The sequence below is a fragment of the Acanthisitta chloris genome, unplaced genomic scaffold (assembly GCF_000695815.1).
Source record: "Acanthisitta chloris isolate BGI_N310 unplaced genomic scaffold, ASM69581v1 scaffold2315, whole genome shotgun sequence".
NCBI lineage: Eukaryota > Metazoa > Chordata > Aves > Passeriformes > Acanthisittidae > Acanthisitta > Acanthisitta chloris.
The window spans coordinates 124331-142691 of NW_008672990.1; the positions used below are offsets into that span (position 1 = coordinate 124331).

At 41.1% G+C, this 18361-nt stretch overlaps 1 protein-coding gene across 1 annotated transcript in view; it reads left to right on the forward strand.

The window, feature by feature from the left end:
• LOC103802264 (calcitonin receptor-like) overlaps positions 1–18361 on the forward strand; it is a 68887-nt gene that overhangs the window by 38943 nt on the left and 11583 nt on the right. Inside the window, exons 7-10 of the mRNA XM_009074722.1 lie at positions 6789–6942; positions 12001–12061; positions 12164–12230; positions 14723–14941. Of these exons, the coding sequence (XP_009072970.1) occupies positions 6789–6942; positions 12001–12061; positions 12164–12230; positions 14723–14941 (501 nt within the window). The remainder of the gene's footprint in view (positions 1–6788; positions 6943–12000; positions 12062–12163; positions 12231–14722; positions 14942–18361) is intronic.

Consider the following 18361-nt stretch of genomic DNA (forward strand, 5'->3'; position numbering starts at 1 on the left):
GGCTAGTTATGTACGTGGTCTTTAGTTTTAGTTGGCAGAATGAGCTACCAGTCAATAATAGATTAGTTATTTGGATGATTGAGGTCCTTTCCTCACAATTTCACCTCTGAATAGCTTATGGTTGCATACACTCAACTGACTGACTTCTGAATTTTCTAGTGCCCCCTTGGCCCCACATCCTTCAAAGGGTTGGGGGCTCCCCCTGGCAGAAGATCACCCTAGAAAAGACACTGGAGCAGAGTCTGAGTGCATCTAGAGAGTTAAAACACTCATAAGCATTTAAGGTCAGGCATGTCTTACATTTAGATACCTGTTTTATACATGCAGCTAAAGATAGAAAAAGACACATTCAGGGTACTATCCAGCTGATTTATTTTAGATATATCCTTAAGGATGAGGCAATTTTTACTGCAATCTCCATCATCTCTATTGACTCACTATCTTTTGATTACCGGAGAGAGAGATTGGGTTTTTATTTTTAGTATCACAATTCCAGTCATATCATGAGAAAATTCTTGGAGCATATAACTGAATCATAGAGTGGATATATCCGTGTCATCAAAGCTATATGTGTACATGGTCCCTAATATATGCTTTTACAGGTACAGGTCTTCTACACCTCAAATGTAAGCTAAGTACAGTTGGCTGTTAGATATACTCGATGTAGACTTAAACTAGCCTAGTATAGGGCATGATGCCTAGAGCTCTGTTATGCCTCAATACGTTTGAGTAGTGTCTGCCTTGTCCTATCATCCTGTGCCTGGTGGGTCTTGCTTGGGTGTGATGGTGGAGGAGAGGTGACTGGAATAGCTGGAGCTCCAACCCTGTTTCATCAGGGATTACCTCCCACCACTGGGAGAAAACGACAGCAGATCCTGTCCGAATGAACTGTAGGCTGCACAGTTCATGTACTATTTCTTTAGGCTACCCTGACTGCCCTTGTTTTCTCTGATGACCTCTTTGGTGTCCTCCATCAGTCAGTCTGATACCTACGATGCCTCCCTGAAAAGTTGTCTCCCACTTGTATCCCAGCTCAGAAATTAGTTGGGCATGACGAGGCTGTGCTTTGCTCTGCTTTGCACCCTGCATGGCACATGCCATGATGCGCCCTGCAGGTGAGGAACTGGTGACCACCACACAGTGGTAGTGCCAGATGTGCCATGGGAACCCCTCTGGAGCTTGGCCCTGCAGAGTTCAGTGCTGCAGCCCAGACAGAGCTATCACTGCAGCAGCCAGGACTCAAATATGTAGAGGTGTAGCTGTATTAATTCCTGTCCAGAATTCTGGGCTGGCTGCTTTGCTATAGCACAGACATAGAAACAGATGCTATTAAAAATATCCCCTGTTGTTTAATTTCATAGTTTGTTTTCTTGTAACACAAAACCTAGGCTCCCTCAGAAACTGTGTACATTTCGTTCTGTAAGTGGTTTAAAAGTATATTAAAGCATTAATCTTCATCCAAGCCCCAGTATGCCAGGGTTCTGACTGGAACACAGTTTAATGGATGACTCATAGCAGATACATTGTGTAATGGTACAACGTTCTGATAGCCAGTGATTTACAGCTGCAATACTTAGCACTGTCTTGCTTTGGAAAGTCCTTTTATTGCTTATTTGTGTAACATATGGATACTTGGAATGTAAGAATATTTTCATGGGATAGTGATAATAGCCAGGGAAAAAATGGCAAACAAACAAAATTTTAAGGCAGAGTAGAAATCAAACTTGAAGCTACTCCTTTAAAATACTAAGCTTAGACTGCCTGAAAATATATTGTATTGCTTTCAAACTGAATTTGAACAAATCATGTCTGGCCTCTGTGGCAAGCAGCACAAACTCTCTTCAAAGAGGGTCCTTTGCTCTCATGGACTGGGGAGGTTTCCCAAAGGTGAAGAGGAAAGACTAGTAAGGTCAGATGTGTTTATTTCCCCTTAAACAAAGAGTGCACAGCTGTAGTAATGGTCTATATAGCTGGCTTGGTTTGAAATCAATAACCTTAGTTAGCCTGTTCTTAGCAATTTCTTTGAAATGTCAGTTCAGGGCATTTCTATGGATAGCAATCATTTGAGAGGAGGTTTTGTTATGCATACTGAGGGGTTATCCTACCATGGTTTTTCATAGGGCAGGCTCTCCAGAGTTGAAAAGACCTGGTGTAAAGCGCAGGCCTCCTAGCTTGCCAACCAGAGTCCCTTCACCCTGTTCCTGCATCACAGGAGCAAGGAGACACAGGAATCTGTATGACTTTACTGTTACAAAACTGAGTCAAACCTTTGGCTGAATTACTAGGATGACCCGCTCAAAACCAATTAGCAATTTATTTCATATTACATTTTGTTATTGCTGTTTTAGGTAGTATTCTGGGGTTTATGTAGACTGAGGGATTTGGCTTGATTAGTCCTGATGGATAGTGATGGTAATTAATGGTGCAGTGTTCTGTCTGTAAGCTGTTTACCAATAGCCAAGGAGAGCCTTAACAGAGAAATGACAAGCACGTGCAATGAGAGGCTGCTGGATTAGCTGAGGAGAGTGGCATGCCAGTTACATTACTGTGCAGTTGCAGTGTTCTGTGTAGGAGATGGACCTTTGGGGCTCCTTTGACAGGACTGGAACATGAACAGTGTTTATAATATGCCAATATATCCTGCAAAACATCATAGACACCAGTTATAGCTCCTTCTTGTAAAAGGAGAATAAATTGTTTTCTTTCTTCTTTGGGAAATAGTCCAGCATCCTTTTGAAGTGCTTTCATTGCATACCACAGCTGAGGCATTCACAAGAGTTACAGGACTCTCTCAGAGATGTGCAAGTGAGGAGAGTATGACTGAATGTATTCCTAAAATTCCCTTTTGCCCCTGAGCACTTAGCCAGAAGTTAAGGTCACTGCATGTTGCTTTCACAGGGAAGAAAAAGTAGCAGTAAAGGAAATTATTTTCTTGGGTGCTGTGCTGCAGATCTGTAAAGAGCCTTCCTCATTTTCTGTGTCCATCAGTCCAGTGAGAACAAGTAGCAGGAGGTATCCTCTTTGCTTGCAGGTTGAGTTTCTTGCCAGGTTGCATTCAGCCAAAAAACAAAAAGTTCATTCTAGAGCATCCTTCCGGGACACAGAGGAGCTGCTTTCTTAGGTGGTTACTTGGCTTTGAGGGCTTTCCTGGCAATATTTTCAGGCTTTCTCTTGCTACATAGTCACCAATCTGTGCATTGCAGTGCTGTCTGTCTCCAGGCTCTCAAAAATTGAGCATTTGTTTATTCCTTTCATCAGGAGATGGGCACACCAGCCTGAGACAGGCACACCAACCTGAGAAACAGTTGTGGTGCTGCACTAGAAAGGCCCAGCTATTTCCTCAACCTGTCCTGCTCATGAATTAAAACCCTTCACTAGCTTCAGTTACCTGCACACCTGTAGACTGAAAGCTCATGACATTTAACTCTTCATCATAGTGTGAAGATGCTGTGGTAATCCTTCCCTGGATTTGACTGTTCTGCATATAGTACAAGACACAACAAGGACAGAGCCTCAAAGAACTTCCAGAAAACTTACCTGTCTTCAGCAGAAGATAAACCCTCTAGATATGTTTTTTTAGCACAAAGTTAACAATCATAGAATCCTAGAATGATGGAATTGTTTGGATTGGAAGGAACCTTAAAGATCATCTAGTTCCAACTCTCCTGCCATGGGCAGGGACACCTTCCACTAGACTAGGGTATTTGGCCTTGAACACCTCCAGGGACAGGGACTCTACAGCCTCTCTGAGCAACCTGCTCCAGTGCCTCACCACCCTTATAGTAAAGATATCAGTCTTTATAGCTATCGATCTTCAAAGATTATAGTAAAGAGATCAGTCTGTTATCAAGCATGGAAGTGGTGGAAGATTTTCTTCTGTATCATCTTGCTACTTTGATTCTGTAAGAATAAACACTATATAAATCTTACTAGTTCTACAATTTTCTGAGTTAAGACTAATGCACACCAAGATGTTGGTGACATTTGTCATGTTTTATTTGTACCAATCCAGTTCTCATCAGTAACAGCTTCATCTCTTTGCTTGCTCTGACCTAAGAAATACAGTCTCTTTACTACAGGAAAGTATTTCCACTGCATCACTTAGCCACAGATGAAACATGATGCATTTGTTAGGTCATCCAAAGCAAAGACTGATTTTTGTTGCGCTGTGGTTAATATGAATTAACATAATTCATCTCAATGCATTGTTGTGCTTAAACTCCTTATACTAACTTTTTCAGATGAATTCTGAAACTAATGCATTATGTACCAAAGTACTAGTCACACCAATCCTTCATAATTTGCCAATGGTATTCTTACTTCTTTAACTTATTACATGGGTAGTGATTAAATTCCTCGTGTCATGAGCTGTCTGCATGGCCGTTGCTAGAAAGAACATGTATATTACTTCATTTTTAAAACCACAAGTGATAGTTAAGATGGAGGGTATAGGAAAGTAAGAAATATTGGAAATGAAGTAAATGAAGTTTAACCCTGTAGCTGTCAGGGAGTGTACTTTCTATGTGTGCATTCTTTGAACTACAGACAAATGTTCCAGCAAAGACCTAGTTCGGGTGGAAGATCGGTTAGTCCCTGCACACTGGTTGGTGAACAGTGCACACAGCTGGCAAAGAGAAGCAAGGATAATCCACAGTCATCTCCCTTTCAGTTGGGCAGTATGAAATGGTGGAAGCATGAAGTTTAAATGACAGTTTGAAAAAGTACCATGGATTTTATTCCAGAACTCATCCTCTGTTGTCTGCTCCTCTTCAGCTGCCAGGCTGAAGATGAGACTGTTCCTAGAGCCCAGGTGACTGGATGGAAAGCTGGGGCAACTTTGGCACTGTCAGGAGCAGGACCAGCCTCTGTGCAAGAGGCAAGCACCTCGAGTCACTCCCTCTGAAGCCATCAGGGCAATGATGCCTTGAGCTCTCAGGTGGACCCACTGACCTGCAGATCCTCCTTGGAGACCCTCACCGGAGGATGTGGGGCTGGCCCAGACCAAACCTGGAACACGGAAAAATGTTGTGATGGCTCAGAAGGTTCACTGACATTTTAAAGGCCAGGGTGGCTGGCTGATGCAGGGGAGGGTGCCACCTGAATGTGAGTGCAGGCTTTAGGAAGTGCCTGTCAGTCAAGGCAGCCCTTGCAGGGACGGGTAATCGATAAGGGGGAAAGGGAGAAAGGCCAGCCACCAGCTAGGAGGCTGCACATGGGCAATGGAACCAGGCAAGAAACGTTGACCCAGACCTGTCAAAAACAGTCTTAAGAATGATTTAAGAACCTTAATGAACACATTTGCCAACAGAAAAAGGAGCAAATACTTCTTTTTTTTATTGTTGTTTGTAATGGCTGGTTGGTTGGTTGGTTGGGTTTTCTTAACCTTTTAAAAGTCCTGTACAACCCTTTCTGGACATACTGTTAAGAGCTGTTCAGACACAGCGTGGAAAAAGAAATGTGACAGTCTGTTCTGTCCTGTGTGATGTGCAGAAAAAAATGAATTACCAGAAAATAAGAATCAGTCTTTCAGGCTAATCCTGTCTGAATTCTATATCCTAGTCTATCAGTAAACATATATTGTGATAAGCGCCAAGCTACACTGCAAATACCGAAATAGAACTAAATTCACATGTTTGGGCAATTGCTTTGAGAATGTTTTTCAGCAAGAAGAAGGTGGTGCACTGGATGGCTAACAAGCTTCTCTTATCCAGAGGGGCAGTCCAGACAGACACAAAATGTGGAGTCCTCTGCTCACTGAACTGCAAAAATGTCTCTTTAAAGAGACAAGTAAATCCTAACAACAACAGCCAGGTTGGAAAACATTCATAGAAGTAAAGGGGAAGGAGTATTTCCTGCAGCCACAGATGATGACTGTCACTTTACCATCACTGCTGGGCCTCAGATTTCCAAGTAATATGTGGTGCTCCATAGGAGCAGTGGATCTCTGCGGGCACAGGAACACCCACCTACTTGTCCTGGCCCTCCTGGGTGCTGGTGGCAAGGAAGTCCAGGTGGAGGACCTCATTGCGATCTCCAAGGAAGTGAACGGACATGAGATCCTCTCAGAAGAGGACAGCATTGTCCCGCACCAGCTGCACTTTGGTAGTGGATATGACATGTTTGGCTCCACCACCTGTCCACCACTTCCCAGCATCTCGACACGATAGTGTCTTGTCAAGTCTGTCTGCAACCTCATCTGAACTGCACATGGGATTGCTTCACCAGCTCCATTCAGCTTCATGGGTCAATTTGTTGTTTCATCAAAACAAGGTGAAGCTGTCTGTCTTCTCACCAACAAAAATTTCCTCCGACAACAACACTTGCCTGTCCCAAAGGAGTGAGTTCCAAGCTGGGTGCTGTTTAAGGAGTAAGTTTAGATGAAAGATCTGAACAAACCTTAGAAAAGTTTGATCAAAAGGAAAAGAAATCATCCAGACTGGAGCTCTGTCTTACTGTCTTCTTCACAGCCTTCCTTTTACTTCTAGAACAAGTTGCTTGTTTCTGTTCTAGAAAACTTCAGATTATTGACTTTTGAAGGAGATTGTTTTGTTATGTGGTACTTTCTGGAGAGCTGTTATTATATTTTTTTTCCATTTTGTGAGGGCTGTTTGTTGAATTAATCTCATTTGTAAAAGTTTAAAATGCCTCTCACTGATAGGTGCTGAACAAACCCATCAAAGAGCTGGGTTCCTCTTTGCTTTCTTATAGCCTTGCAGTAACTTTTGTCTTTTCCTACTTAAATGCAAAATGCTGGTCAAGTGTGTGACTTTCTCTCATTTGTCTAACAGGTAAGCTGCAAAGTGCTGCAATTCTTTCATCAGTACATGCTGGGCTGCAACTACTTCTGGATGCTCTGCGAAGGCATTTACCTTCACACACTGATTGTAGTGGCAGTATTTGCTGAAGAACAGCATTTGCACTGGTATTATCTCTTGGGCTGGGGTATGTATGTTATAATTTGTAGCAAGATGGTCAATTCTTTCAGGTGTTTGAATTCTTCTAGCACTTACAGACTTGAATTGTTTTGTTTATACCACTAGATCATAGCTTAAGATTGAGTTCTTGGGTCCTAAATTTGAGTGCATTTGTTTGGATGGGCTTAGAGACTTAAAAAAACCAGCTGGAGTCAGTACCTGCTATTTGCTGCATCTTGGGATTTGCTGAAAGAAATGCTTAAGTTCTGTTAAGAAAAGTTTTGGGATATAAATATATTTCTATTCGGGCATGTCTCATTTCTGAACAAAACTTGTCTCTTTGTCACTTATATGCAAAAACATGAATGTGTGACAGTACCTATAAAGTTGGTTTTTTTCTGGAATGAAGAGGGAAAGATCAGTATCTATATTTCACAAAGTGAAAAAAACACAGTATGCCAAAAGACAAACCAGAATTTCTCTGGAAGTGAACCCAGTCAGATATATTTTGGCATATGTTGTTTTAAAGGAAAAGATTTGATTTTACCTACTGAGTAGATAACGACTCTGCTGTCAGGGCTGGTTTTGTCCAACAGCAGTGATCTCTAAAGCATTTCAGAGAAACACACAGCTGTCAATAAACAAATCTCAATGACATTCTATGAGAGGTTGCAAACCTAGACACTATGGATGTAAACTGCATGCAGTTACATACATTTTGCCCAAGGAACCATGACGAGGTCTGGTTCTTCGTCTCCAAATATACAGAGCTCTTCTGTTTTCACTATGGGATCCTTTGCCTTTTCATTAGTAGCAGCTGAAGATATTTATCATTTGGACTGTCTGGTCCAATAAAAGGCCAGATAAATACAAGTATGTTACAATGGAGTCTCTTTCACATTCAAATCACTATTGTAAATCCAGCCCGCACCAGTGTTGACATAAAATCAATATTGAGTGCTTTTTCCCTATTTGGGAACCATGAATCTCTGGCCTCATTCCAGTTTTTGGTAAGCCAGTTCCCATATCTTGAAACCACTGGTGCAACAAAGCAGCAAACAATGGACATTTATCCATTGTCCCACTGCATTTAGGGATGTTCTTGCAATTCCTGGAAGTCTGAAGCAGATACAATTTACTCTGTATTTTCCATCCTCTTTGGAGCTGTTATACTTGTTCAACATTACTTCATTTACAGCAGGAAAATAGACAAATAGGTCTATTGGTTAAACAGAGAAAAATTAGGATTTTTTAGATTAAATTAACAGATAATTAGATAATTAATTAGATAATGAGATCAGAGAGAAATGGCACAGTTTTAATGTTCTGAAGAACTTCAAATACTGTCTTCAGCTACTAGTTAGGCATCCAATATTGGGTGCTAAACAGGCAGTAGCAGCAAAGTAGAAAGTTTTTCATCCCCTATTTGGCTTTTCATTTTAAGGCCTGGTACCTTCCTTTCCCCTTATGGGGTAAGAATTAGTGCTGTCTGCATACCTACATAAGAATACCTAGAGAATGAATATTATTTTTTACTTTATATGGATTGTAGTGCCAGATAACTGTTTCCAGGCATGTAATAATTTGTCTTTTTTGGGGTTGTTTATTTTGCGAATGCCAACATGCACTCTTTTTTCTAATGAGAATGGCATCTTTTCTGAGAAGAGAGGAAAGGGCCTGTCATGCTCTTGGAATTAAAATTATGTGGAATATTGTCAGCTCTTAAATTAAGACAACCTTCCTGAAGAACCCTAAATCAAGTTAAGGTTTCTGGACTTTGCCAATTGAGGTAGCTGAGTCTTCTTGGAGCAAGCAACTATGCTATCACAAAGTTTTCATAGTTCAGAATATTTGAATCTAAGACATCTCATAGGGCTCTGAAATGGCAGCCCTATGTGAGACTCATTTTAAACATTTCCTCCAGACAAAGCTTTTTTCATTTTCATGTCTTGCACAGTAAGGCTTCCCAAAACAATGTTATTCCATATCCAATTATGCGAGAGGAATATGGTAACAAACATTTATTTTTTTGTGGTGGCATTCAATTTAGGCAGTGCAATTTAATACAACTGTGACATCTAGACTACAGTGAAGGCTTGAGAGCTAGCTGTAATAGTTCTGAGAATGACACTAGCAGCTTGGTGGGTAATTCAGTGAAGATACGTGATCAGATATTCATCAGTATCTGCAGCACTGCCTGAAAAATAAAGAGGGTGTTGGCTGTGATAATAAGGTGCTGGAGTCTTGAGAAGGAAAAGGGTAATGAAAATGGCCATAACTCTTGGCAATGATGTCTGCAGCCATTTTTGTGAAACTAGTTGAATACTACATAAAAAAAAAGTGATCATTAGCACCTCCTAACTGGGGCAGAAATTCTTAATAGCTGAATGAGCTAAGTAGGACTATCTAGCCAGCCCTTAAATTTGCATGTCAGTGTAATTCCCGATTCCAGAAGCAGTAGTAACACAGTCTAAACATCCAACTACCTTAATCAATGGAGATACATTTCTCCAAAGGGCAATGCAGAGCAACCAGAGCAGGCTGTGCTCTGAATTGCAGTTCAAGAAATCAGGCAAATGTACAACACAAGATGAAGTTACTCATTATTCGTTGCTATTGCTAATCCCTATGCAAGTCTAGCTTATTTTATTTGGAAAAATCGCTAATAACATTTGTAAAATAGCTTTATAAACCAAAATAAAAATCTGAGCAAATATAAAAACTTCTTCAAAAGATTTGAAATGATTGAATGGAATCTGACATGGGCAGATGTATTTCAAGGCTGATGATGTCAGTTGACCCCTTCTCTGGGAAGTGTTGCTGGGGATGTCATTTCTCATTTGTTAGTGTTTCACTGGGTCAGGAAATCACCTTTATACAGGGAAAGAAAACAGTATCAATTGTATCCATCCAGCTACAGTCCACTCTGTCTGGCTGCTTCAGGCAGCTTCACCCACATAAAAGTGGAAAGGGCATCATTTATTTGGACAGTACTAGAACAGAGTGCCTTCCATTAATTGTACTGGAAATACTGACATAATTGCCAGTTTGTGCCATAAAGGACTTGGCATGACCTAAAGGGATATGTCACACCTTTTCTTGGGATGGCTGAGGTAGTATCTTTTCTGTTACTCACTGCTCACCGCATGTTGGTGGGACTCTGTAGTGATGTATGTTGTGTTACCAAGACCCCACAGACCTTGGTGCCCCACTTCTCAATAACTCTCTGCCTTGTGGCCCTTTATGAGAGAAGAGCAACACCTAGCCCTAGAAGAGCCCAGCCAGCCTGCAGCTGGAAATCTGAGCTGTAGAGAGTCATGAGCTTCTTACCCTGTAATTGACTAATGAAGACTTTCCGTTGCATTCTTAAGATTTGCTTGTGAGTTTGTTGAGCCAAATATTCTAGGCTAATGCATTTAGCAGAGGGAAAAAGGTATCTCTGCATCATGTGGCATGCTCTACTCGCAGTACTCCAGGCCAGAGCTTTCAGCTGAAGCATTTTTGCTATTAGAGGAAGGCCCCTTAAAAGTTGAATTTCAGTCTGTCAACAAGACTGGCCCAGACCTGCTCCATTTCCCAATCAAAACGATGTTCTCAAGCTGTCAATCCCATAAGCTCACCCTGAGGTTGGACGCTTCTTTCTTTTTGTTCTGAGCTTTTTGTTATTGTACTGTGCATCATCACCCAAAAAAAGCATTCTGCAGCTGGGGGCCAAGTCATCATTTTCTAACAACATATAAAGGAGAAGGCAATCCAGTTTGTTCACCCACAGCTGCTTTGTCCTCCCAAGGTAAATTGCAATAACAACTTTTTTGGCAGTAAGGTAAGCAGCTATTGTTTAAAGATACCTGGAGATAATCAGAGTGTCCTATTTACATACTTTTTTGACTTTATTCTCACTCCCCACAATATGACTAAAGATTCTTTGTCTCTTCTAAAAGTGTTTGTGAAATCACTGACACCCGAAGAAAAAAGAAGCCACATTCTTCCCTCTGCAGCTAATCATGGTATTGGCAGGATATTTTCACATATTTTCATTGTAATTATAGAATATCCAAAGCTCAGTAGAAATGTCCATGGTTTTGAGGGAACAGGCAGCAGTAACACCAAAGGTGTACACCAAGCTCTCTGCACAGGGCAGACAAGGCAGTAGGCCATCTCCCCACTGGCTAGCTGTCTGTACTGCAAGGTTGTACAAACTGGGGTCAGCATTATAGTGCAGACTCCCCAGTTCCAGGTTCCTAGCCTATTGGAGAAGGACATGACATGCAAACAATTTGAAGGAAGATGGACAGGAGTGGACCTGTCACTTGTGGTGTCAGGCTGGAAATAAGAACTTGACCTTTCCACTTTGTTAAGCATGGCATGTTCCCAAGCCCAGAGCAAATTTGCTACCGTCAGCTCCCTGTCAGAGCAGTGGCCTCCCATGAGGTGCCACAAATAAGTCAGGATAGTGGATTTATGGCATCCACAGGTCCTCTCCGAGCTGAGATAAAGCTGTGTGGGGTAGGCTTGGCTGCACAGGGGCTGGGAACCTACAGAAGATATCACAAATCCCCATCCCCCAAAAACCTTCTGGCTCCAAACATTTTCTCATGCCATTGGCTCCAAAAAAGCAACTCCTTGCTCTGTTGTTTATTGCTCCATAATCTGGCACACAAGTTAATGTGCTTCTCTCTTGCTCAACAGTTATTTACATGGTTTTAAAAAGTGTCCCTGGTTTCCTGAGGGAATACTCTACTGAGAACAGAATGATCCGTGCATCCTTCCCACACTGCCTGCTCACACCCTTCTCTGCACAAGCCACAGCAGTGCAGGGGAGCCTGGCAGGAGCTATAAGACCCCCCAGGAGAGCATGATCTATGGGCTTTGCTTCTCCCTTCGGCCTGCCTTGAACATTAATCCCTTTTGCATCTCACCATTGAAGTAATGCCAAGGCCTGAGTGCAATGGAATTACAGTTCTTTCCTGAAAGCTGTGATTTCACATCCATGTGTTTTGTGGACAAGAGACTTGTTAGTATGTGAGATACATGAAATTCAAGCTAAATAAATACCAAAACTGATCTAAAACTTTAATAATTTCAGGGTTCCCTTTAGTGCCAGCATCCATTCATGCTGTTGCAAGAGCCAAATACTTCAATGACAAGTGAGTAATATGACTGTTTTTGAGGGAACTTAACGTTATTTAACTGTGTAGCAAATTTTATTCAAGTTAATAATAAATTTTAATGGTGTGTTTTCTCTCCAGCTGTTGGATGAGTGTTGACACACACTTGCTCTATATTGTTCATGGACCTGTAATGGCAGCTTTATTGGTAAGAATATTATTTGCTATCAACTGTTTAATAGTTATTTTAGAAATGCTGCTAATCTGTACAGAATAGAAGTTTCTGTTGTTAAGTATTTTGGTCAAAACTCAGAAGTAACTAGAGGTTTTACCTACTCAGTGTCACAAAGGACAGGTTCTCAATGCTTTTCAAAAACAAGTCTTGTAAAAGGACTTCACAGTAAATAATCAGATTTGTGAGGCAAACAGAATCACTAACTGCCTTTGAAATTCATACAGTCAGTGTAGCTTATTAGTGATGAATGAACTGCATTTATGTGACATCAAGGAGGCATTTAGCTATGCCTTAGCTGGGGTGAGTTGAGCACACGCTGGTTGCTCAGCACAAGTTTTACTGATCACTGAGCTGGTATTGTCCAAAGGTAGTTAGCTAAATGAGTCCAGGGAAGGGACTGGACTGGGCTGTCTGAGTAGGAGGACAGAACTCAAAGTGCAGCTCAGCAATCTGCATACATAAAATGTCTGGTATAGCAGCAGTGCTGCTTGGCATAATAATCCTGACATTCCTGAAATATGTAGAAAGGGTTAGGTTTAGGCTTAGGGTTAGGGTTAGGGTTCCAAGTTCCAAGCTCACCTCATCATGTAACCCAAGATGCACTTTCAGCTTTTGAGCTGCCTCTTACTTGCAAACACCTACGTGGACATACCTGCAATAATTACCTCAGAGATTAAACAGTAGGGCAGTGAGTACCAGGAACACCTTTGAATAAAGAAACAATTTTACATCTAATAGCTGAGAAACCCAAAAATCTTTTTGCCCTTTCTGGAGAAGCAGTCTAGCATGTCAGCAACATGAAGGAGCCCATCCCTCTGTGTCATATAGGTAGTTTGCTGGTCCCATAGAATCACATCTGTTGTGGGTTTACTGGTTCAATCTGCTGTTGTAATGCCAGATAACATCTAGGAGAGGTCATTCAACCTTTATTTTTATCACTGTGCTTCTAGTCTGTACATCTTAGCTACAAAGCAAAAAGGAAGTACTGATTTTTATGGGGAAAAAAAGCCATCTTTAACTGTTTTGAAAACAAGGCATTGCAATTTCTGGCTTGTGCTTATGCCATTTCCAGTCTTATTTTCCTTGTGAAGATATCAGTGTCTACAAAATGTCCTGCATGATTTTCTACAAAAATCCTATAGTGACAGGCTGACTCAGCAAAGCTGAACATTTTTGCCTTTCTAAAGTCTTTCTTCCACTTTTCACAGTTATTTTCAGGAAATCTAAAAGTGAAGGTTAAGCAGAGTGAGTGAAGTCAGAATAGGATGGAGAATAAGGTTTAGATTTAATGCTGAATGGGACCTCAGAAGTAGGTTATTATTCCTTTTCTCCAGTAGACCACAAATGTAAAATAGTTGGAAGATCTCCAGTGTAGTTAAATGGTGAAATGCTTTACCAAAGTTTACTGATATAACATTATGAAATAATCAACTGAAATGTCTCATATATCTATGGAATTTGAGCTATTAAAAGATCTATGTAAGTTATGCAACTTATATACTTATTTTAGAAAATCGCCTGGAAAAAAAACCCCAGTCTATTAAAGTTCAGGCATAGGTGCCTGATCTTACTGTAGCAGGGAAGAGAGGGATCTGGGTACACTGGAGAGAGAGAAAGTCTGTGATGCCATAGGATAACCACTGGGCTCATTATCAACCTGGGGCTGCCCTTCCTGAGCACATCCCACAAGGAACTCTGTGAAGCCAGGGTGAAGTGTGTGTTTCTATATGCTGAGATCAGATTTCCAGAAATGGCTGAGTAGATGAGATGTTGAGCTACTTGGCATCACTGACCATAAGGATTGGGGCAAAATTTTCTGAGGTGTCTGCCATTTCTGCCCTGAGCCAGCAAGTGTTACCTTTTATGCAAGGGTAGAGTACCACAGGGTCCACGCAGTCTGATGGAGGCAATGGGTAGCCTAGGTTTTCCTCAAGAGCTGCATGACCCCACTGCTGGCTTCAAAAACCTGAAGTATTGGTGCATGGAGCACATTCCTTAGGGAAATGGTGTGTGCCCATAGGTTGCATGTGCCCAGGGATATGCTGGGGTTTGTCTCACCTCCCAAGATAGCTAGTTGACTGTCAGACTCAGAAGAAAGACATGGTTTCTTCTAGGGGACAATTTGGCCACTCTATTTAAACTTTAGACATAAAAATGAGATTAAGTGTTCCTTGGAAATCCTAAATTTGTCCACATTGGTGTCAAAGCAGCCAGTGCCTCCTCAAACTGATCCTTGCCTTCCTGAAGTATCCATATAGGCTTCCTAAGCATGTAGAGCTGCTTAACATATCTTCTCTGAAGATATTGAAGGTACTTTCCAAGACCTGACTCCCCAGGAGCTGCCCATTCTGAAATACAATAAAGCTAGAAAGCTACATTTTACTGCCATTTATGTGGTCTCTCTTTCTATTTTGAGTGTCTGTTTAATTTGACTGCTTTCACCTACAATGGCTTTGCTTTTGCAGGTCAATTTTTTCTTTTTGCTTAACATTGTCCGAGTTTTGGTGACAAAGCTGAGAGATACCCACCGTGCTGAGTCCAACATGTATATGAAAGCTGTTAGAGCCACTTTAATCCTGGTGCCCTTACTTGGTATTCAGTTTGTTATTATTCCCTGGAGACCAGAAAACCGACTTGCTGGAGAAATATATGATTACATCATGCATATATTAATGCATTATCAGGTATGTTATATAGTAGCAACTTCAGTGTAGATGAAGTGCTTAAATTAAACTAATTTAGTCAAAGATGCTATTGCCAGGGGTTTTGCCCTGAAGCTACAAATAACTATGGGTTTTCACTTGTTTTCCAAGCAATTTCACATTATGGGATTTTCCGCCTTTGCACAAGCAGCACCACTGTCTAAAGAACAGAGACAAGATAGAGGATGCCATGTAAAAATTAGCCAAAATTATTATATGACTATTTCTAAACTATGGAGAGAAAACTGAGTTCACAAAGGGCTTTTATGTTCCAACACAGTTTCCGTTGGATTGCTCGAATTGAAACTGGTGCTGTGAGGTCAATATTAAAATTAGCTGTGTATGCAAACTGTTGTACAGAGGGGATGCCAACACGCAAAACAGTGAGACAACTGAGCTTCATTTAGCTGTTGGAATTCCATTATTGGGCAGTTTAAATTACAAGACTGTGATTCTGATTTCATAAGTGCTTTGAAAGTACAACATGATACTGTAAGTCTGGCTTGTTTTCTTTTAAAGAACAAAGCAAAACAAACCTAAATTGCTGATTGTAATATATCTTGTCCTATATTGACTAGAAAAGACAGATTTCCAATGCATTTGTGAATAGTGGTCAACATGGGTGAATACAGACCTATTTCTTGTTTTGTTTCATACAGAAGCTAAATGCAGAAATCATTTTAATGCTGTAGTAATAAAACAGCTTAAAAAGTCAGTGTTGCTTTTTCCTTAAATGAAGTGATAAATAATATGACCAAAGTCTGTGCATCATGTCAGATTATATTTTCTGCTTCTTGCCCTTATCCCTTCAAAGCTGTGGGTGTGCCTGCCACTGCATGCATAGAATAACTGAAATTATATGTGGTTTTGAAGTGTATGCCAATTTATATTACAGTTCTGCTTAAAAGGAGTCTGTTTCTTCGGTTGTTACCCTTATTGTCACTTCTTCAGTCTCAAGAGCTGTAAAGGAATATCTCCAAATAAGTGTTTTGCTTACAGTTTTAGCACATTAGAATAACATAGAGTGTTAGAATTATCACTTTACTCTTAAAACATCTTTTCAATCCAATGAGGTTGTTGAATTTCAAAACCAATGTTAATTGTCTTAATTAGCAATTCTAATTATGATCATTATGCAATAGAAAGTTACCAACCTGAGGTTAAAATGGAAGTTGTACTGACAAGGAGGTTTAGGTGAGGGAAGGATCCAAGGTGGCAAAGCTTCATCTCTGATGGGTTCCTTCTGCCCTCACAGAAGAGCCCTTGACAGCTCTTCTGTATAATCTCAGTGTTTCCTGACAAAATTTGGCCTTTCAGGAGCGCTGTGCAGTTGCCCTGCTAACTCCAGCTGACTGTGATGCTCCCTTTTCCACTTAGAGTGTGTTTTTAATTGTATTCTAAAGTGAACTTTCTTAATCCTTTCCCAAACATTTCTTGTATGCGTATTTAAGATAGCCAGCTATATAATCACTCCTCTGGTGCTCATTTTCTTCTATGACTGATTATGTAATTAGCAGATATTGTATTAGCTTGTGTAACGGCTCTATTGCATTTTCATAAACCACAGCAGGTCTTGCCTCTCCAGAAACTAGCAGTAGTCTATTACCTTTTGTATCCCCTGGTATGTCAGTCATGTACAAGCAGAGATCACAGGTGCAATTGCAAATTATTTTTTTGGTGGAAAGTCTAACACATTCTTCATTTCTGCACTGTTTAAAAAGGAATTTTAATGCCTTTTCTACAACAGGAAGAGAAACCATTTTTCAACAGAACATCCGTGCTTTAAGTAAGCATGAAGGTTTAATATGTTAGTTACATAGTTCATATACACAAACATGGTGGAAACAAGCACTGCAGTCTATTGTAAAAATCAGAGGATTGAAGATGAGAAAGTCTTTGTTCACACAAGAAACCCCTTCATGGTATTTCTTTCAGAGAATTGTTTTCCCAGTTGAAAAACAACACGTCAAGAAGTTATGTCCTAGATTTCCTCTGCTGAAATCACTTTTGAGTAACAGAAGCCAGTCTGGTTTTCAATTGTCCTGCTCTTTTTGTGATACTATCATCAATGCTCACCAGTTTAAGCAGAAATGGGTTTTTTTGAATATGCCTATAGGAGTAATTTGCAAACACTGTATATCTACTGTATGGCTCTTTCATCATATAGACCAGATTCTTCTTATCAGAGCTGTAGAGTAGGTGAATGCATGTACTTTTCCAGCCTAGGTAGCCAGCCCATGGGTCCTGTAAAAGTTGAGGTTAGTATCTCCACCATTACCAATATCAGCTCTTCAGTCTCCAGACTGCTGAAATGAAGATTGCACCAGGAAAAAGAAAGCCATTTCAACTTGGGATGACAAATGCTGTTGTTCCAAACATACCCATCTTCCTTCCTTTCCTGCTTTATATGCTGAGCAAGATGCCATATGGTCTGGGATGTCCCTTGGATCAGCTGGCGTAAGCTGTCCCAGCTATGTCCCCTTCCAACTCCTAGTGCACCTCCAACCCACTCACTGGCAGAGTGGGGTGAGGAGCAGAAAAGCACTTGCTCTATGCAAGTACTGCTCAGTGATAGCTAAAACATCCCTGAATTATCAACACTGTTTCTAGCACACATCCAAAGCACAGCCCCATACTAGCTACTATGAAGAAAATTAACTCTACCCCACACAAAAGCAGTGCAACTTAATTGGAAAAACATGCACAGATTGGGTTGCTGTAAGTGCATCGCTGAACATGCAGTTAGCTTATTAAACAGAGCTCCTAAAATAGGCACCACAAAGCAAACATTTGCCTCCAGAAAAGCCATTGAGTTGCAGATTTACCTTAAAGGACCTGACTTTCAAAAGTCTGGTAGACAATGCTGAAAGCACCTGAAAGATGCAAACTTCCTCAGGGTGTAAGGCACAAGGGTACAGGATGTGCTGGCTCCTTGCACACCTCTTTGACAGAAAATGCATCTGACAAGAGCCTGAAAAGCCCCATCATGCTGCCCATCAAAGATGAAATGGTACACCTGGGCAAAGAGGGTGCCTCCAGCAAAGGAGTGAAGCAGCAACAGCCCTCTGTCCTGCATGTGATTGCACTCAGGTATCCATTCCAAGACCGAGGAGGAGAGATGTGGCTTGTGCCTGACACCCCTTGGCAGGCTCACCTGCACCTCTGCTGGCCCTGGAGCTGCTCCTGCCACTTCCTTCACTCTAGGAACCACTGAACATCTTTTGAGAAGTCCCAGGCTACAGAGAGATCAGGGTGCTGTGCTTCTGTCCAAGAGTCTGCTACCAAGAACCATTATCCCAGCTTCTGATTTCTGATGTTGGTCCATAGCAAAGGCCTCTCAAGAAAAAGAAAGAGTAGAAAAATGCAATAACTGCATGATGCATCAGTTAGTCCCACATATAG